The following is a 22,056-nucleotide window of genomic DNA, read 5'->3' on the forward strand; positions in this document are numbered from 1 at the left end:
ACATGTGTGTATGTGTATGTTTTCTTAACAGAACTGATAGTGCATCAGCCGACCCAGATAATTTAAAATACTCTTCATCCAGAGATCGAGGCAGTTCTACCTCGTATGGACTGCAACCTTCAAATTCAACTGTGGTGTCTCGTCAAAGGCACGATGATATCAGAGTCCATACTGACATACAGAATGATGAAAAAGGTATATACATTTCTTAATTATGGTTAAAAAGGAGTATTGTGAGTTCACATGGAGTTATTTGATAAAGTAAACTCACATTCACTATTTATAGGTGGCTACAATGTCAATGGAGGATCTGGGGAAAATACTTATGGTCGGAAGTCGTTGGGGCAAGAGCTGAGAGTTAACAATGTGACCAACCCTGATTTCACCAGTATTCAGCATGGAAATCGTGCTTTAGCCACAAAAGACATGAGGAAATCACAGGGTAAGAATCCTGAACACTGGGAAAATAAAATATGGTATTGCAGAACTATTTTCCTTTTCTCTTTTGTTCCTGATTTATCATGTAGCCAAAGAGTAAAAAAACATGAAAAGTGACATTTTCCTTTATGTGTTAGCATAAAACTACTAAAGAAAGAGGTTCTGCCTTAGAATAATTAGTTCTTAACAAGGGTAACATTATCGGAGAGGGTTCTAAAATTATTAACATATTAAGTTTAGGAAATATGATGTTGTTTAAATAACCTTTTGAGTATTATAAAATAAACTAAATTTTGTTATTAAAAAAAATAATAACTTCATGAAGGAATACAGACACAATTCCCATCCTCAAGTAATTTATTATATACTCATGGATATATGGCTTAACAAATGTATAAAAAATTTTAAAACCTGTATAAGCAGTGTTATGAGGTAATACATAATTAATTGCTAAAAGAATGGTGTGGACCAGAGGCGTCAAACACAGGCAGCAAACCAAGCGTGGCTGAACTAGACTAAGATGTAATTGGGAAATATTTAATGAAATAAAAATTCAGTAGAACATAGGTAATGTTAACATGTGTTTTTCTCAGTCAATATGCAGCTGCGGGGATCTGCAAATAAGGTTTATTGGACAGTTTCTGTTGAATTTGATAGCACTGGTATGGACCAGTCCTTTTGGCTCTAGAACCCTAGGAGGAGCGGGGGTCTAGAGTTAGTGAAATGAAGAATGTAAATCCACATGAACAAAGCATCATCAGTTTTATCATTACTTAACTTAATAGAATGTTCATGTAGCATTTCTTTAAAACTAATTTTCATTTTAAAAGTACCTGGCTGTCTGTGGGCCATATGGTCATTTTTGAGTTACTTAGGATTATTTTATATAGTTATAAAGTACTAGATGATTTTCTTATATTTTTGTGAAGGTGAGTTTTCTGCACTTACTGCATTGAAATTCAAATACCAAAACAAAACAAGTAGGAAATGGAATTAAATCGAAATCTGAAGCTGATTGATTGATTTCAGTCAAACTTTTAATCTCTGAAATATGCAAAGCAGCCATTTCCTTAAATAACTCAGCATACTGAGGTACTATAGGTGTTTTCTATTGATTGAATAAATTGTATGTCTGTTACTATTTCTTATTATGTAGATGATGTTTTGACTAATAAAATACAAATTTCATTTTAAATAATTATTACTGAAGTTATGACTTGTCAGGTATTTTCTCATTCTGTGCCGATAATGTGCCTATGACATTCTTGGTATGTTTTTCATTAAAAAAGAACCTTCATACTAATGAAGATCAAGCACCATTTGTGAAATTAGTGAATTCTTATGTCAGGAGAGGAGGAAATTACCATGGACTGAAATAGACTACAGGTTATAAAGGAAGGGAAAATTTCAGTTGAGCCTTGAAGGAAAGTGGAATTTGGATAGATGGAGAGAAATAAGGGCGTTCCAGGTAATATGCGTAAAGCCTTAGAGTTAAGAATTATTATAATTATTGTCATCATCATCATCATTATTATTACCTTCATCATTAGCATCACCATTATTATTAATTTATGTAGTACTTTAAAAGTTATTGGGGTGTTTTATTTATGTTTTCTTGTTTGACCTTGTTGACAAATCTACAAGGTAGGTAGAATAGCTATTATTCCCATTTTATAGATGAAGAACCTGAGACTCAAAGAAGTTGTTACTTGCCTATGGTCTCACAGGCTTCAGAGGTAGGGTTTGAACCCAGTTCTTCCTGACATTTAGCACTGTATCCACTATTCCATATTGGTTATAAAGTGAAAGGTATGTGCTGGGAATGGAATAGAGTTTGGCTGGAGTGAAGAGTTTTTTTTTTAGGGGAGTACTGGGCTCCCCATTACTTATGTGATAAAGTCCAGAAATTCAATTTTATTTTCTATCCAGATGAGGTTCATGAGGTTTGTGAAGTAAACTTTATTGCCTGCCATGTTTGTTGAATGGATGAATTTACAATGCACTATTTTATCTTAATCTTATATCAGGCAAACTGGAGTTTAGAGACCACTTCTCAATCTCCACAGTCACAGAACTAATTGAACATGAAGTCCAGATTTTTTACTGCATGTAGTATATTCTTCTGAAATATGCTAACTTTTTTGTTCGTGTAAATAATGTTTCTTTTCAGTTTTGTTAGAATGTCATGTTGATCTGTTACTCAAACTTTTTTGATCACAACATAGTGTTTGCCGTGGGGAATTCTGGGGAGAATTGAGAGACTTGTGCCACCTCACAACTTTAAAGAGTGATAGTTTAGTTCCATATATTTCATAACTTAGTGAAATCCATTACATTTGTACCGTTTCAGAATCCCTGATCTAGTGTAATGTAATTAAGCTGATTTTATTTCCTCTTTGATTTATTTTTGGTTTTTTGGGGGAGGGGGTTTGGTGGTAGACTTAGAATTATAGAATTTTTGATCTAAAAGGTAATTTTAAGATCATTTTTTAAGTACGGAAAGTTCTTAAGGATCTAGATGCATCAAGGATTTAAGCTATCTCTATCAGCCTTTCTATTTAGGCTCTAGAGAGAAATGAAATCATCTAACCTCTTGATGTTACTAAATAGCATCTATTACCTATTTATGTTTTACTATAGATAAAATTGAATTCTTTATTTTGCTGGAGGAACTGAAGTGAGTCTCTGATGTAAAATATTGGTGTATGTGGTTTTTTTTTAAGTAGTTATACGTTGTTATGTTATTAGTGTGTGTGCTAGGTACTTATTTTCTTTAAAAAAAAATGAAGGAACCTGGTTTGAGGTTTTCTCAATTTTTATTTCGGCTGTTATGATTCATTTTTTAATGATTGTTAAAAATAGGTAGAAAAATGGGGATTCAGGAGTTATTCCGTTAAGGAATAACAATTATTGGTGAAAATAGTGCTCCAGGTAGTGAACAATAATTGTACTGAGATAAGAAATTGAGAAATATATAAAGAAACATCCCCTTAGCTACTGGAATATTAAGCTTTACCTATTATCCCTGATACTTTTGGGGGTTTTTCCCCCTACCTGTCTGCTGAAAAATTGGATAATGTTAAGGAAGAAACTGGCAGAAACTTAACACTCTTTCTCTTAGGTTTTTTAAAAGGGATTGTGTGCTCACAACTGTTTTTCTTTGTAATTTGAAATAACATGTTGGACTAAAGATGCTGCTACATACTCTTATGGAAAATACAATTTTGTATCTATAGAGCGATCGTTGTCTTACTCTGATGAGTCTCGACTGTCAAATCTTCTTCGGAGGATTACCCGGGAAGATGACAGAGACCGAAGACTGGCTACTGTAAAGCAATTGAAAGAATTCATTCAGCAACCGGAAAATAAGCTGGTCAGTCTGTTCTAAGATCTTTATTTGTATAATTAACTCTTTTTTTTTTAAAGTGGAAGTGAGTAAAGAGGGCAGAAGAAGAAGGAATTTTCTCTTGGGAAATATCAGAGGGCTAATTTCTGATTCATTAGATCTGTTTGATACAGCACTTTAACTATGTAATGCTAGTATTGGGGCAGAACGTGTGTGTATGTATGTAGTGGCTGTGATAGGGCGGGTAAGTCTATGCAGAGGTGTACTATTTTAATTTTATGTATTTTATTTGAAAAAAAAATGCATTTTCTTGGGCCAATTTCCATAGACTCTATTCAAGAGCACTCAAAGATAATAGAAATGAAAAAAATAATACAAATATAAAGTTTTTCTGTATTTTATTCCTTGACTTTTTCAGGTACTAGTTAAGCAGCTAGATAATATCTTGGCGGCTATACATGATGTGCTTAATGAGAGGTAAGGTGGAATAAATTGGAAATTACTTTAATCTAGACAATATTATGTCTAATACTTTTACATGTACATAAATAAATGCTAGCTAAAATAAATTGTTGAGAGCAAATACCAACATGTGATATTTTCAGTGAAGAATTGAAGAAGGGCAGGGACTAGGTGTTTCTTAATTTATAACTCTTAACCTAGACTGAGTGAAGCCTTCAGGTCAGTGATAACCCCTACCCAGAATGATAATATTGCTAGGATCTTTTACTTTAAGTTTCCTTCCTTAAGCTAAATGTTTACCCTGTTTTTCCAAAAGTGGTGAGGGCATTCATCATTGTGATTGATCATCATTTACCCATTGCTGCATTCATAGCTACATTCCACAAATTTTTTAACAAAAAGTGTTAGACTAGTCATTGTGGACCACTGACTTCATCTCTGCCCTTAAATTTCTTGCTTTATAGAGTAACCCTTAATGGATTTTTGCTTTATACTCTAGCTCATGAGATCATAGTAACATTAGAATGTTAGAACTCCAAGGAACCTTTAGAGATAATCTAATCCAGCTACCTCCTTTAACAGATGAAGAAACTGAGACCCAGAATGGTGAAGTGACACGTCAAGTTAGTGGTAGAGGTGGGACTAAAATTTTGGAATCCTGATTTGTAGTCTCATGCTTTTTATATTCTTGTTACCTCATTAATAGCAGGTTCATTAAATCAGTGCTTTTACCCTTCAATTCAACTTTACTATTTAGCCACTCTCTTTCACTTATTGTTTAGCATTTGGCATTATTTTGTTTTCTAGAGTGTTCTGCCACATATATACATACATATATATATATACACATATATATATACACACACACATATATATATATATATTTGGCAGGTTTTCTGGTTTAGATGACTTTTATAGCTCATTTCTGTTTAAAGATGGAATTTGAAGCTTGAAGTCAGTCTAAGGCTAGCATTAAATAACTTGTTTCAAAAAAAAAAGGAAAGTGAAATATTCAACGCTTTTCCTGTTGCAGAGAGAATATAGTATGGCTGCCTTTAAAATTGATTCGATTTCAACGCTTTTACTTTTGTTTAGAATTTTCTTATTCAGAAGACCATTCAGTTTGTAAAATGTCATTACCTTTCAAAACAGAAGCTAACTTTTTTCTTTTGGTATCATTACAGTAGCAAATTACTTCAAGAATTGAGACAGGAAGGAGCTTACTCTCTTGGCCTTCTTTGTGCTTCCCTAAGCTATGAGGCTGAGAAAATCTTCAAATGGATTTTTAGCAAATTTAGCTCATCTGCAAAAGATGAAGTTAAACTTCTTTACTTATGTGCCACCTACAAAGCCCTTGAGACTGTAGGAGAAAAGAAGGCTTTTTCATCTGTAATGCAGGTAAGACTGAAAAGTAAATTTTTAAAAATTATCTTTCTATATCAGTGCATTATATACTAGTCAGAATAAATATTTATTAAATGAATGATACTTGAATGGAAAATTGTACTTAACACATACTTGGAAGAAAAAAATTTAGAACAGTGTTCACTCAATGTGTCACTTAAATATATCAGCTATCATACTTGGTATTGAAGGCAACATTTATATGGAATCAATACTTTTGTTTTTCTCTTACTTTTGGTTTTTGATTTTGACTCCTGTGCCATTGCTTAGGACCCTGTTCTGATCTCATTTCCTTTCCTATTCAATATGTGGTCAACCATTTCGATAATATTCTCTTATCTGCACTTGAATGATGTTTCCTTGACTATTCACTCTTCATGTTTTGCTAGCTTTTAATCTAAGCTTGGGTTTTGCTAGCTCTTAATCTAAGCTTGGGCTAACTCCTACCTTTCATCTCCTCTTATTCCTGAGCAGTGAAATAAGCACTTCAATTAGTCTGTCATTACTATGTGGCAATTCTAATATTTACTTCGCTTGTGTCACATTCTCCACAATGACTAAAAACTACTCATTTCCTTAGGCCCTCAACATATTGAGAAGATTTTTGAGGCCATCTGACCCAAAAGGCAAAATGACCTAATAATTAGAGCTAATTGTATTGGAATATGGTACCTTGGGAGGTAGTAGGTTGTACCTTACTTTATGTCTTCAAGAAAAGATTGAAAGCCTAATTGTTAGATTGTAAAGGGGTTCTTGTTCTGGCAAAAGTTGGACTAGGTGACCTCTGAGGTTCCTTCCAACTCTTAAAGAGGCTGATTCTGTAACTTCTCAGGTTTTTCTCTTAGTTCTAAATCAGTGATTTCACTCAGACTCTTTTCTTCAATCTAGAGAAAGATCAAATTTTCTCTTTGTATATGGTGGATTTGCAGTTTCATATGCAATTATCTTTTTTTTATTGTACTATGTTACGGAAATGCATGTACAAAACCATGTACAAAGATAACCTCTCTGTACCTACACTTTTTATCCCATGCCTTCACAGCTCCTCTAAGACCTTACTCTTCCAGATATCACATTTTTCAGGAACTTAAATCCATTCCATATTTCATTTACCTTCAGTCTTTTCTTTGCTGTCTCCTTTTCTTCATGCTCAGGTCTTTGTCTCTGTTGCACTTTCAAACTGTCATCTTATGACTTTCTCCTTCATTGCCAAACTTTTAGAAGAGCAATCTACATTTGTTGCCTCTACTTTCTTCCTCATTTCCTTCCCACACCTCAGCTCCTTTCACTTGGCTTCTGTATTGCAATATTGCACTGTGATAGTGTTCTTCAAGGTACATATAACTGTGAAATCATAGAATCTCAAGGGTTGGAATGGACCTCAGACTATCTAGTCCAACCTATGTTTGAAAAGAAATCCTCTCTACAGCATCACTGACAGATAGTTAGCTAGCATTTTCTTGAAGATCTTTCCACTACCTCTTGATTACTTGACAATAATTCTCAGAATCATGTGGTCCAAAACCAGTAGTCATCTATTCTAATCTGTACCTGAAGGGGGATATTTTGTAGACCATCTCCAAAAATCCATTCTACTTTTCGAAAGTCCTAATTATTAGAAAGTTTCCCCTTAAATTTAAGGGCAGGTGAGTGGTACAGTAGATAAAGTCAGGAAGCCTAGAGTCATGAAGACTCATCTTCCTGAGTTCAGATCTGGCTGTGTGACCCTGAGCAAATCACTTAACCCTCTTTGCTTCATTTTCTTCATCTGTAAAATGAGCTGGAAAAGGAAATGGCAAACCACTCCAGTATCTTTGCCAAGAAAACCCCAAATGGGGTCACAAAGAGTCGGACACTACTGAAACAACTGAACAAAAAACAACGATAATAAAAACTCTTAAATTGAGCCAAAATATATTCTTTCTACAACTGTCATGTGAGTCACCAAACCACCTCACCCTTCAGTATGCTCCAGGCTAAATATCTAAATATCTATGTGGCTCATTCTCCAGTTTAAGTTAGTTTTTAATTTCTCAGGTGTTTTTTACAACTGGAATGGAAAAGTGGGAAGTAGGACATCCATAGTAAGAGCACAGCTGATGAAGTTAACTAGTAATTTATAGTTGGATTTTTTTAAAGTACCAATATAATCTTATTTAATTCTAAGGTTCCTGACTGAGGAACTGTTCTAATACTGTAATCATTTATTGTCTTATATATCTTTAGGCTGCTCTGACATTTTTTTGGACTAAGTACAAATAATTTAGCAGTTTAGCTTTCATTTTTATGCAACTTATAGTCAACATATTCTCATATAGATTACATATTATATATTTATATACTATATATTATACACTATATTATGTACACTATATATATATTTTTTAATAACTTAAATTCAGTGTAAAGTTAATGAGTGCTTATTTATATTCAAAACATCAACATGAAAAAATCACTCCCAAAATAGTGATAGATAACATGACCATTAATAAATTGCCAACATTAAAACAGGAAATTTTTATCATTTAACTTGATGTGAGAATCTTTTAGGGAGTACATGGACCACAGATGGAAATGTCTGTTTGAAGTCAGAAAGTTAATTATTACAGTCATCAATTGAGCCCTTAATGTAGGCTACTTAGAATTGAATGGAAAATTGTTGCTAGTCTTAAAATTTGCTCAACTTACATTTATTAATTCTTCCTTGTCCAGGTGATAAGTACCAGTTTGGAAATATGTGACAATAAACATTTTCTTTTTTCTTCTTTAATTTTTAATTTATGGAATAAAACAAGCATTTCTATAACATAGTACAATAAAAAAAGGATAATTGCATATGAAACTGCAAACCCATCATGTACAGCTTGCTATTCCTTCTAAACATGTAACAACATTATGTCTTTTTTTCCTTTTTTTTCTTCGATTTCCCCTCCACCTACCCACCCTCTGCACTACCCTAGAGATGGCTACCATTTTACACAAATATGGGGGTGTGTGTGTGTGTAAAATTATTCTAGATTATCAGTTCTTTCCCTGGTTACAGAGAGCTTCTATCTTCATATGTCATATTTAATTTGTGTATTTATAATAATCAAGATGACTTACTTGCTCAAGAGTCGTTTTAATACAACGTCGTTGTATTCGATGTTTTTGTTTTGGGGTTTTTTTGGTTTTTTTTTTTGGTTCTGCTCACTTTGTTCTTCACCATTTCACGTAAGGCATGGAAAGCCTCACTCATTTTTTATAGCACAATAGTATTCTGTCACAGCCATATACCACAACCTGTTAAGTCATTGCCCAGTTGTTGGGTATCCCTGCAACTTCCAGTTATTTGCCACCACAAAGCTGCTATAAACATTCCATTCACATCAAAAGTTATAATTACTATTTGTGAATTTCCCTTAATCTTATTTTTACCCAGTTTTTTTTTCTCAGCCTCTCTTTTTATCCTATCATTGTTACCTTATCTTCTCCCCTGACTCTTCCACTCCCCATCTCACCCACCCCTCCAAGAATTCTTCCCATACTCTTCTCACATCCTTCTGATCCCAAAAGTCCCTCCCCCACCCTGTCTGCCAGTTTTTTTATTCTACATGTTCAGAAGGCTTCCAGATGTACACATTGTTTCCTCTTCAACCCAGATGAGAGTAAGGTTCCAACATTACCGGCCCTCCAGCCCCACCTGCTTCCTCTGTATTAGTTATTCTTTTCATGCCCCATTTTTATAATATAATTTCTCTTTTACCTTTTTCCTACCCAGTTTTCTTTTTTAGAATCACCCCTCGTACACAACTTAGCCCTAACCTTTCTTTCAAACTACCTTAGTAATGATAGCAGTTTTAAGAATATGGATAACATTTTCATGTATATAATAAGTAAACAGTTAAGCATTTTCAAAATTTTTAACCTTTCACATCTTATATTAGACATTTATCATCTCTTTCTCTCATCTATAGGCAGTCAGTTACCAAACCTGCTGAGTGCTGCATTGAGAATTTCTCTTCCATCCTAATTCTCAACCACCCTAATTCAGGTTTTTATTACCTCGTACCTGGACATAATAGCCTTCCACTTGGTGTCTTGTTGTCAGGGGCTATAGACCCTCTCTAATCTACCTTTCATAGAACTTACAGAGGAGTCTTAGTAATGTTACTCCTGTACTTAAGTAACATTCATTGGCTCCCTGTTGCTGACACTTGAGGGCATTAGTCTGGATAATGTCTGGAAGAAGTCAGTCAGAAGAACGAGGCATCTTGAAAGTATATCATTATTTAGCCTAGTGGAGAGAAGATTGATAAGGGGACATGATAGATGTCTTAAGTATTTGAGGCGATCTCGGGAGGAAGAAGGAATAGACTGGTTCTACATGACCCCAGAGGACAAGAGCCAATGGCAGTGGTTGGGAGGTAGCAGAGAAGCAAATTTAGGCTTAATGTTTCAGAACTTCCTGTCAGAGCTATCTGTTTTTGTACTGGGCTGCCTGGGGCATTAGTGACTTTCCCTTCACTGTATGTCTTCAGACAAGTGTTAAACAAATTACTTGTTGAATTGTTCCTGAGTTCAGGTATGGTTTAGGTTAGTCCCTTACAACTCCAAAATTCTGTGATACTTTTTATCTTGACATTCAAATCCCATGATATAATATGGTTCTTTTTCTAATTTTCCATTCTTATCTTTTTCGAGATCTTACTTTCTTTTGGGTACTATCAAGCCAAAACTACTACTTTTCAGCTACTTGTAAAAACCCTGTGCCTTTTTTCATCCCATCTCCTGTGTCTGGAGTTAACCTCTCTCTACACTTGTCTATTTTTCTTTTTTCTTTTAGGGTCTAACTTGAGTGCCACCCTATCCACAAATCTACTCTTGGCATTCTCTCTTCTCCAGTTCTCCTCTTCCTCCTCCAGTCTTTCTCTAGATTTGTTATAGAATTTAATCTGAACCTGCCCTTTGCATTTATCACCCTCCCAGGTTTCTTACTATAACTCTTCTCCCCTACCTCCATTTAGTTTGTAAGCTTCTGGAGAGGAATGTCTGTTTCATCTCCCGTTTTTTGTATTACTCACATTTAGCACAATGCCTTGTACTTATATATTTAACTTTTGTTGACTTACTTGGAATGGGAAATCCCATCAGGGGTAATGTGAAAGTCAAACATTACATCATTTAACTAGGGATGATATGACCTTTTTTAGGTAGTCGGGATAAAATACCTAGACTATTCAAGTGATACGAAGCAATTAGAACAGTGAATGTGTAATATTTTGTTTTACTTCTGTGTGTAAATATTTTAAATGAGCTTATTTCTGAATGACTTTTGAAAAAAGAATTATGGATTATTTTTAAGGCTAAGGTAAACTATTACTAAATCCTTCTGAAATGAAGTGATGATTAAGGGCAGTTTTTAACCTAGAAATTCTTAAATTCTCTGAACCACTTTAAAGCAAAATATGACAAATATGAAAAAAACAACAACAACTGTGATATGCTTTTAAACTTAAAGGAAACTGCTTATGTCCTTCAGATATGTTTGGCTGGTAAGTAGTCATTGTGTAAAATGTCATTGAGTAAAAATTTATTTTATATGATGTATTGTCAAATATGGGCTTTTCTGTATTTAGTACATCTTCCTAAGCCTCAGTAGTCATGGTCCTATATTAGGATGTTACTGATGGATTCCAAAGATTATGTTCGATTTTTTTTTTTTGTTTTCCCTTCATTTTAATCCTTTAGGGGAAAGACATTTTCAGAATACAATTCATTTAAAAGGACTGTCATGGAATCTGGTCTATGTATAGTGACTAACTTTGTTACACAGTTAACAGTATCCATTTCTAATCTTTTTCATTCAATTTTGTTGGGAATTTATACTTTGTTATTTTTTATTTTTAAGCTTGTAATGACCAGCCTACAGTCCATTCTAGAAAATGTGGATACACCAGAATTACTCTGCAAATGTGTGAAGTGCATACTTTTGGTGGCTCGATGTTACCCTCATATTTTCAGTACAAATTTTAGGGTGAGTTTGTGGGTTCCTTTCTTCTCAAAGGGTGATAGTGGTCCATGAAAGTCAGGCTGTCTGTAGACTGGTCTTTCATAATACTTCTGTCTTAGTGTGTCTTCTTTTATTTCTGGCATGAATTAACAACTTGATAGTTAATTTAAAAGATATCATCTCCTTGATAGGTAGTGTGGCATGGAGAATATAGAGTTAGAGCTTAGAGTCAGGAAGACCTGAATTAAAATATTGCCTCTGACTTATGCTAATTGTGTGATCTTGGTAAAATAATTTAACTTCTTATTGCAGATCAGTATTGCAGAAGAGGATTTTTATATTAGGGAATTCCCTACATATAGGAAATTACAGGTCCAGTTTGCCTTGTTTTCTTACCCCCTGAAATCATCTCACTGATAGCTTGTCAAAAACAACAACAATTTTCCCTCTTGGTCCTTTTTAGTTTTTTAGGCGAGAAAGAGTCTGTGGAATAGATGGTCTTTTACTTTGAAGTATACTGAAAATGGGAAAAAATAATAAATCCACAGAAACATTAGATTAATTAAAACCCTTTTTTCTCCCGCAAGGATACGGTTGATATATTAGTTGGATGGCATATAGATCATACTCAGAAACCTTCTCTGACTCAGCAGGTGTCTGGTAAGTATTTTAGTCTATAAATTTTAGAGTCTTTTTTTACTCTATAAAGATTAAATATTATGACTTAAAGAGAATGCATGCTGTATGGAAGTACTTGATTTTCTTGAATATAAATAACATTTTTTCTACTTTGTAGGAATAATGAGATCATTATAGGGAATCAGTAAATTTTTCAAAGGAAAGTAATTCTTAAGTGTTTTTTCTATGATGATCTCATTATCTGACTTAACATGAATAGTGACACTCCTTTGAAGTAGATGACAATTAGTAACTTAGTAAATTTCAGAAGTGGCGGAAGAAGCAAGTTAATTGTCATTAGTTAAATTGGTTATCAAGAACACTTCTATCAAGAAATTAGGATAGATTTAAGGAGAATAGGCAAGTGCTTAAAAAACAAAGCAAAAAAAACTTTTAAATTGATTACATTGATGAGTAAATACTGTTTGTTGATTTTATTTATGTTCATTAAGTCTCCTTCTCTTCAGCATTTTCACTTCCTACCTTATTTGATTCTTAAAAGAAACCTGTGAAACAGGTAGACAGCTGGATTAGGTCTCAGTTTATAGAGAGTCAACTTAGGTTTTAATTTCTTTAAGGCATTTTCCCGAGTTCATTTGTCAAATTAATGGCTGAATTAAAGCTAGAACCAAAGTATTAGATGTAGTGAGTTTGTTCATTTTGGATTAATACCATATTTAGAAAAAAAACTTTTACATGTTAAATTTTGGAAGTTTGATTTTATATATACTTTTCTGCAGTGTAATATGGTATTTAAAATTATATATTTTACTTCTTGATCTAAAATGAAGTTAAATACTTTTGAAGGGTGGTCAATTTAAAAATTAGGGTTGGTCAAAGCCAAGTAAAATATATTTTCTTTGGTCACTCTCATCTTTTAAAATTTATCTTATACTTTCCCTAGGATGGTTACAGAGTCTGGAGCCATTTTGGGTAGCTGATCTTGCATTTTCTACAACTCTTCTTGGTCAGTTTCTAGAGGATATGGAGGCTTATGCTGAGGTAAGCATGTGAACAGAAATTTTTTTTTTTAATTTCAGCAGAAATTTTTAAAAATTTAAGACATATAACTACACCCCATAAATTATGGTATGTTGTCTCATTGTCACTGTCTTTGGTGGTATTATTGATTGTTTCTATGATTTGTTGTTTGACCCACTCATTTTTTAGGTTTAGATTATTTTGTTTCCAATTAATTTTTAGTCTATCTTTCCATGGCCCTTTATTGTACTTTATTGCGTCATGATCTGAAATGGATGCATTCAGTATTTCTGCCTTTCTGCATTTGAGTGTGGAGTTTTTGTGCACTAATACATTGTCAGTTTTTGTGTCGGTGCCACGTACTGCTGAGAAAAAAGGTATATTCCTTTCTATCCCCATTCAGTTTTCTCCAGAGGTCTCTTGTATAGTTCTGAAATTTGACTACAGTATTCTTTGGAGTTTTCATTTTGGAGTCTCTTTCAGGAAGGTGATCAGTGAATTCTTTCAATGACTATTTTACCCTCCAGTTCTAGGATATCAGGACAGTTTTCCTTGATAATTTCTTGAAAGATGCAATCTAGGCTCTTTTTTTTGATCAGGTAGTCTAGTAATTCTTATATATTTCCTGGATCTATTTTCCAGGTCAATTGTTTTTCCAATAAGGTATTTTACATTTTCTTCTATTTTTTCGTTCTTTTGATTTTGTTTGACTGATTCTTGATGTCTCATAGAGTCGTTAGCTTCCATTTGTCCAATTCTAATTTGTAAGGAATTATTTTCTTCAGTTAACTTTTGTACTTTCTTTGCCATTTGGCCAATGCTACTTTTTAAGGATTTTCAGTGGGTTTTTTTTTTTTCCATTTAGCCAATTCTATTTTTAAGGAGCTATTATCTTCAGGGAATTTTTGTGCTTCCTTTCCCAAGCTGTTGACACTTTTTTTTATAATTCTCCTGCATAACTTTCATTTCTTTTCCCAATTTTTCTTCTACGTCTCTTACTTGATTTTTAATATCCTTTTTGAGCTCTTCTAAGAGGACTTTTTGGGCTTGAGACAAATTCATATTCCCCTTTGAGGCTTCACCTGTAGGCATTTTGAGATTGTTGTCCTCTTTGGAGTTTGTTTTTTGATCTTCCATGTCACCGTAGTAGCTTTCCATGGTCAGGACTCTGCTTTTTGGTCATTTTTTGAAGTTGAACTCTGCTTTAGGGCATAGGGTGCACTGTCCCAAGCTTCTTGCACTGAGGGCCAGGGGCCTGGACACTATGTGTGCTGCGCTGCACTCCCCTTTTACCCAAGTGAGACAAGCCTTTCCTGAAGTCCTTATCTTAAGCTGGAAAAGTGTTTCACTCTGTCTTTTTGTGACCTCTGTCACTCCAGAATCTGTTTTGAGGCTTTATTCGTTGTTTCCAAGGGAAACCAGGGAGAGCTCAAACAACTTCCAGGCGTCTGTCTTCCATCTTGGTTCCACCTCTCTCTCAATTGCCAAATCTTAATGGTTTTTTCCCATTCATAATTTTTCTCCCTCCCACCTGCTACATTTGACACTGCTGACCATTCTCTTCCTCCTGGGGGCTCTTTCTTCTCTGGGTTTTCATGACACCTCCTTTCTCATAATCACTCCTCAGCCTCCTTTGCTGGCTCATCATCCATGTCATGCCCCCTAATTGTAGGTATACTTCAGTGTTGTTTCCTCGGCTCTCTTCTCTCCTTCCCCTACACTCTCCTTTGGTAAACTCATCAGCTCCTTTGGATTTATCTGTCACCTCTATGCAGATGACTCACAAATCTATGTATCTATCTCCACATCACCAATTGCTTGTCAGTAATTTCAAACTGGATATTATAGAAACATCTCAAACTCAGTATGTCCAAACCTGAACTCATGATTCCTGTCTCCATTCCCACCACACCTTCCCCTCTTCCAAATTTTCCTACTTCTGTTGAAGTCACCACCATCTGTCCCATCCCACCTCCCAGGCTGGTGACCCTAGCATTACCCTTGACTCTTTCTTCTCCCCTACCTTTCACATCCAATCTTGCCTTTTCTACCTCCACAGCTTCTCTTGCATCAATCCTTTTTTCTCCATTCAAACAACCATTTTAGTTCAGGCTCTCATCAAATCTCACCTAGATTATCACAACAACTTCTTAGTAGTTCTCCCTGCCTCATGTTTTTCCCCACAAATACCAATGTGATTTTCCTGAAGTGCAGATTTAATCATGTGTCTCTTCTACTCAGTCAACTCCAATGACTTCCTGTTACCCCTAGTATAAATTAAATTCCTCTACTTGGGAGTTCTGCTTCTGGGAGCCAAGATGGCAGAGTAAGAAGTAAGTTGCTCTCACCTTCTCTTATTGACATCTGAAAGCCCCAAAAATATTGACCTAGGAAAAACCCTGGAACAGTGGAGCCAGCCAAAAGATAGGGCACAGTGGTCTTCTACCCCAGGAAGCTTAGGGGATTAGTGGGAAAGGCCCCTCTTGCTCTGGGGAAGGGGGAGCAGTCCAGGATGAGAAGTGTCCCCACTAGCCAGCGGCAAGCTCCATCTCATCGTACCAGGGGGAGATCCTGAGACCCAGGGTGGTGGAGCAGGCAAGTGCCAATACCAGGACCCCCCAAGAGCCTCAGTACAGGCAGGGGAACTGGTAGACACCAGCTCAGAAAACTACCATGGTAACGGCATTCTGCAGCAGCCAAATCACCAGGTGCCTCAGCACAACTCTGGGAAGCACAACTCCAGTAGGCAAAGCTCCAGGCTGACGGACATCCTCCAACAACGAAACGTTCCTGTGCAAGGCCCAGGTGAGCAGGAGAAGGAGCTTGGGTACTTGCCCCCTGCACTCCAACAGGAGAGCTCAACTTTAAAAAGAAAAAAAAAAAGGTCAGGAAATAGGCAAACACCATGAGCAAAAAGCAGAAACGGACAATCACTATAGATTCTTATTATGGAGACAGGGAAGATCAAGGCACAAATCCAGAAGAGGACAACATTGTCAGTATACCCACATCCGAAACCTCAAAAGGGCATATGAACTGATCTCAAGCCAAAAAAGCCTTCTTGGAAGAGCCCAAGAAGGATTTTAAAAGTCAAATAAGAAAGCTGGAAGAAAAATTGGGGGGAAAAATGAGAGATATGCAAGAGAGAGGCAATTGCTTGGAAAAGGAAATAAAAAAATTAACTGTAGAAAACAAGTCCTTAAAAAATACAGTTGGCCAAATGGGGAAAAAAAAGTAAACTGAAGAAAACAACTCCTTCAAAAGCCAAATGGAAAAGGAGGTACAAAATCTAATAGAAGAAAACAATTTGTTAAAAATTAGAATTGGGCAAATGGAAACTAATGACTCCATGAGAAATAAAATCATTCAAACAGAAACAAAAGAATGAAAAAAATAGAAGAAAATGTAAAGTACCTCATTGGTAAAATAACTGACCTAGAAAATAGATCCAGGAGAGACAGTTTAAAAAATTGTTAGTCTACCTGAAAACCATGATGAAAAAAAGAGCCTGGACAATATCCTTCAGGAAATCATCAAAGAAAACTGCTCTGAGGTCCCAGAACCTGAGAGTAAAATAGTCATTGAAAGAATCCACCAATCACCTCCTGAAAGAGAGATCCAAGTTAAACACACCAAGGAATATTGTAGCCAGATTCCAAAATGACCAGATCAAAGAGAAAATACTTCAATCAGCCAGATAGAAACAATTGAGATATCATGAAACCACAGTCAGGGTTACACAGGACCTTTCAGCTTCTACATTAAAAGATTGTGGGGCTTGGAATATGATGTTCCTTCAGGCAAAAGAGCTTGGATTACAACCAAGGATCAACCCAGCAAAGTTGAGCATGATCTTTCAGGGGAGGAGATGGACATTCAATGAAATAGGGGACTTCCAAACCTTCCTGCTGAAAAGACCAGAGCTCAGTGGAAAATTTGATCTTCAAATACAAGACTCAAGAGAGGCGTAAAAAGGTAAACAGGAAAGAAAAAAACGTTATTAACAAGGGCAAACTGTTTACATCTACAAGGGGAGATGACGCTTGTAACTCTTTGAGAACTGTAATGTTATTATGACATTATGACATGATATACTTAGAGGATGTGGGTATAAGTTGACTTTGATGTGATGATAAAAATCTAATTAAGTGGTGAAAAGGGATTGTAGTGGGAGAAGAGGAAAGGAGGAGGCAGACCAGGAATCAATGCACAAAAACAATTGAGGGAAAGAAGGGAGGGAAATGAGCATTGTTTGAACCTTACTCTTATCAGATTTGGCTCAAGGAGGGAATAACATAATCAGTTAGGTATAGAAATCTAACACATCCTATAGGAAGTAGGAAGGGGAAAGGAAAAGAGAAGGGAGGGAAGAAGTAGAAAGGGTGAAAGAGAAGAAAAGGGAGGGGGCTAATAGGAGGGAAGCAGTGGTCAAAAGCAGAACTCTAGTGAGGAAGGAAAGAGAGAAAGGAGAGAGAAAAGTATAAACAGGGGAAATAGGACAGAGAGAGACACAGATGGTAATCATAACTGAATGTGAATGGGATGAACTCTCTCATAAAACGGAAAAAGATAGCGTAGATTGAGAACCATAATCCTACAGTATGTTTATAAGAAACACATTTGAGGCAGAGGGATACACACAGAGTAAAGGTAAAAGGCTGGAGCAGAATATATTATGCTTCAGCTGAAGTGAAAAAAGCAGGGGTAACAATCCTAATCTCAGACAAAGCAAAAGCAAAAATAGATCTAATTAAAAGAGATAAGGAAGGGAACTACATCCTGCTAAAAGGCACCATAGACAGTGAAGTAATATCATTACTAAACATTTATGCACCAAGTGGTATAGCAGCCAAATTCTGAAAGAAGTTAAGGGACAGGAAAAAATGGACAGCAAAACTATACTAGTGGGGGGCTTAACCTCTCCTTCTTAGAACTAGATAAATCTAACCACAAAATAAACAAGAAAGAAGTTGAGAGGAATAGAATTTTAGAAAAGTTAAATACGGTTGACCTCTGGAGAAAACGGAATGGGGACAGAAAAGAAGTATACCTTTTTCTCAGTGGTACATGGCACCTACACAAAAATTGACTACGTAGTAGGGCATAAAAACCACACAATCCAATGCAGAAAGGAAGAAATATTAAATGCACCCTTTTCAGATCATTATGCAATAAAAATTAATTGGAAACTGATCAAAACCTAAAAAATGAGTGAGTCAAGCAACAAATCATAGAAATAATCAATAATTTCATCCAAGAGAATGACAATAATGAGACAACATACCAAAACTCATGGGATGCAGCAAAAGCAGTTCTTAGGGGAAGTTTTATATCCAAAAATGCTTACATGAATAAAACAGAAAGAAGAGATCAGTGGATTGGACATGCAACTAAAAAAGCTAGGAAAAAGCAAATTAAAAGTCCCCAATTAAATACCAAATTAGAAGTTCTGAAAACCAAAGGAGAGATTAATAAAATTGAAATTAAAAAAAACTATTGAACTAATAAATAAAACTAAAAGCTGGTTTTATGAAAAAAATAAAATAAAATAGATAAACCTTTGGTTAATTTGATTTTAAAAAAGAAAGAAGAAATCCAAATTACCAGCATCAAAATGAAAAGGAATGAAGAGGAAAAATAATAATTAGGAACTATTTTGCCCAACTGTATGCCAATAAATTTGACAATCTTAGTGAAATGGATGAATGTTAACAAAAATATAAATTGCTCGAATTAACAGAAGAGGAAATAAAATACTTAACCCCATTTCAGAAAAAGAAATTAAGCCATCAGTGAATTCCCTAAGAAAAAATCTTCAGGGCCAAGTGGATTTATAAGTGAATTCTAATCAAACATTTAAAGAACAAGTAATTCCAATGCTATATAAACTATTTGGGAAAATAGGTGAAGGAGTCTTATCAAATTCTTTTTATGTTGCAAGTATGGTGCTGATACCTAAACCAGGAAGAGCCAAAACAGAGAAAGAAAATTATAGACCAATTTCCCTAATGAATATGATGCAAAAATTTTAAATAAAATATTAACAAGAGATTGCAACAACTTATCTCGAGGCTAATACACTATGACCAGGTAGGATTTATGCCAGGAACGCAGTACTGGTTCAGTATTAGGAAAACTATCAGCATAATTGACCATAATCAACAACAAAACTAACATATCCTGTGATTATCTCAATAGATGTAGAAAATGCATATGACGAAATATAATACCTATTCCAATTAAAAACACTAGAGAGCATAGGAATAAATGGAGTCTCCCTTAAAATGATAGGTAGCATCTTTCAAAAACCATTAGCAAGCATTATGTGTAATGGGGATAAGCTAAAAGCATTTCCAGTAAGATCAGGGGTGAAACAAGGTTGCCCATTATCACCACTGTTACTCAATATTGTACTAAAAATGCTTCAGCAATTAGAAAAGAAAAAGAAATTGAAGGAATTAGAATAGGCAACAAAGAAACAAAACTATCACTCTTTGCAGATGATATGATGGTATACTTAGAGAATCCTAGAGAATTAAGTAAAAATTACTTGAAATAATAAACAAATTTAGCCAAGTTACAGAATATAAAATAAATCCCCATAAATCATTGGCATTTCTATATACTACTAACAAAGCCCAACAGCAAGAGATAGAGAAATTCCATTTAAAATTACTGCAGACATAAAATATTCGAGAGTCTACCTGCCAAAACAAACCTAGGATCTATATGAACACAATTACAAAACACTTCACACAAATAAAGTCAGATCTACATAATTGGAAAAATATCAGTTGCTCATGGGTAGGCCAAGTTAATATAATAAAAATGACAATTCTACCTAAATTGATTTACTTATCCAGTGCTATATCAATCAAACTACCAAAAAATTATTTCATAGAGCTAGAAAAAAATAATAAAATTCATCTGAAAGGAGAAAAGGTCCACAATATCAAGGGAACTAATGAAAAGAAATGGTAGGGAAGGTGGCCTAGCTGTTTCAGATCTTAAATTGTATTATAAGGCAGCAATCAAGTAGAATAGGTTCGGTGTGCAAGACACAATAGTCAGTGACTATACCAAACTACTATTTGATAAATACAAAGACTCTCGCTTCTGAGATAAGAAGTCACTGTTTAATCAAAACGACTGGGAAAACTGGAAAATAATAGTATGGCAGAAACTGGGCATAGACCAACATCTTACACCTTATACCAAGATAAAGTCAAAATGGGTACAAGATTTAGATATAAAGACTGATACTATAAGCAAACTAGGACAGCGAGGAATAGTTTACCTTTCAGATCTATGGGGAAGGGAAGAATTTATGACCGAACAAGAGAGAGAGGACATTATGAAATGCAAAATGGATAATTTTGATTACATTAAATTTAAAAGTTTTTGCACAAACTAAGCCAATGCAAGCAAGATTAGAAGGGAAGCAGAAAACTGGGAAAGAATTTTTATAACCAGTGTCCCATTTCTAAAATACGTAGAGAATTGGTCAAATTTATAAGAATACAAGTAATTCTCCGATTGATAAATAGTCAAAGAATACGAACAGGTAGTTTTCAGATGAAGAAATTAAAGCTATCTATACTCACGAAAAAATGTTCTAAATCACTATTGATTAGAGAAATGCAAATCAAAACAACTCTTGAGGTACCACATCACACCTATCAGATTGACTAACATGACAAAACAGGAAAATGATAAATGTTGGAGAAGATGTGGGAAAATTGGAACATTAATGCATTATTGGTGGAGCTGTGAACTGATTCAACCATTTTGGAGAGCAATTTGGAACTATACTCAAAGGGCTATAAAAATGTGCATACCCTTTGACCCAGCAATAGCACTTCTAGGGCTGTATCCCAGAGAGACCATAAAAATGGGAAAAGGACCCACATATACAAAAATATTTATTATAGCTTTTTTTGTGTTGGCAAAGAATTGGAAATTGAGGGAATGCCCGTCAATTGGGGAGTGGCTGAACAAGTTGTGGTATATGAATGCAATGAAATACTATTGTGCTATAAGAAGTGATGAGCAGGCTAACTTCAGAAAAACCTGAAAAGACATATATTCACTGATACTGAGTGAAATGAACTGAACCAGGAGAACATTATACACAGTAACAGCCACATTGTGCGATAACTGACCTTGATAGACTTGGCTTTTCTCAGCAATGCAAGGATTTAAGGCAACTCCAAAAGACTCATGATGGAAAATGATATCCACATCTAGAGATAGAACTATAGTCCTAGTGCAGATGGAAGCATACTATTTGTTCTTTTCTTTTATTGTTTTGTTTTATTGCTTCATTCTCATGGTTCCTTCCATTAGTTCTGATTCTTCTTTATATCATGACTAATGTGAAAATATGCGTAATATGAATGTATAAGTAAAACCTCTATCAGATTGCAGGCCTGTCTTGGGGAGGAGGGAGGAGAAAATTTAAAAGTCAGTCTTATAGAAGTGAATATTGAAAATTAATAAACTATTTCAAAAAAATAAATTTTCTTCTTGGCTTTTAAAGTACTAGAAAAACCTGGACCCAAATTAACTATGTAATCTCATTATACATGAATTCCCCCTCATACATGCTGTGATACGGCCATATTGACCCTCTCAGCTTCTCATGTAACGTAACTATCTTTATGATACCAGTCTCCACGATTTTAGACTGGCAGCCTCTCCTGCCTAGAATGAACTCTTTTGTTGCCTCTGCTTTATGGAGACCTTCTCTTCAACA

The 22,056-nt window shown here is 35.0% G+C and overlaps 1 protein-coding gene across 3 annotated transcripts in view; it reads left to right on the forward strand.

Moving 5' to 3' along the window:
* The window catches only part of LOC114052505 (serine/threonine-protein kinase SMG1), a 120,517-nt gene that overhangs the window by 24,382 nt on the left and 74,079 nt on the right, over positions 1 to 22,056 (forward strand). For all 3 annotated transcript variants that reach the window (XM_027875163.1, XM_027875162.1, XM_027875164.1), the window contains 8 exons: positions 32 to 195; positions 287 to 442; positions 3,675 to 3,811; positions 4,203 to 4,261; positions 5,431 to 5,644; positions 11,541 to 11,666; positions 12,230 to 12,302; positions 13,225 to 13,322. In XM_027875163.1, the coding sequence (XP_027730964.1) occupies positions 32 to 195; positions 287 to 442; positions 3,675 to 3,811; positions 4,203 to 4,261; positions 5,431 to 5,644; positions 11,541 to 11,666; positions 12,230 to 12,302; positions 13,225 to 13,322 (1,027 nt within the window). The remainder of the gene's footprint in view (positions 1 to 31; positions 196 to 286; positions 443 to 3,674; positions 3,812 to 4,202; positions 4,262 to 5,430; positions 5,645 to 11,540; positions 11,667 to 12,229; positions 12,303 to 13,224; positions 13,323 to 22,056) is intronic.

Source organism: Vombatus ursinus, unplaced genomic scaffold (genome assembly GCF_900497805.2).
Source record: "Vombatus ursinus unplaced genomic scaffold, bare-nosed wombat genome assembly UNPS02014807.1, whole genome shotgun sequence".
NCBI classification, from domain to species: domain Eukaryota; kingdom Metazoa; phylum Chordata; class Mammalia; order Diprotodontia; family Vombatidae; genus Vombatus; species Vombatus ursinus.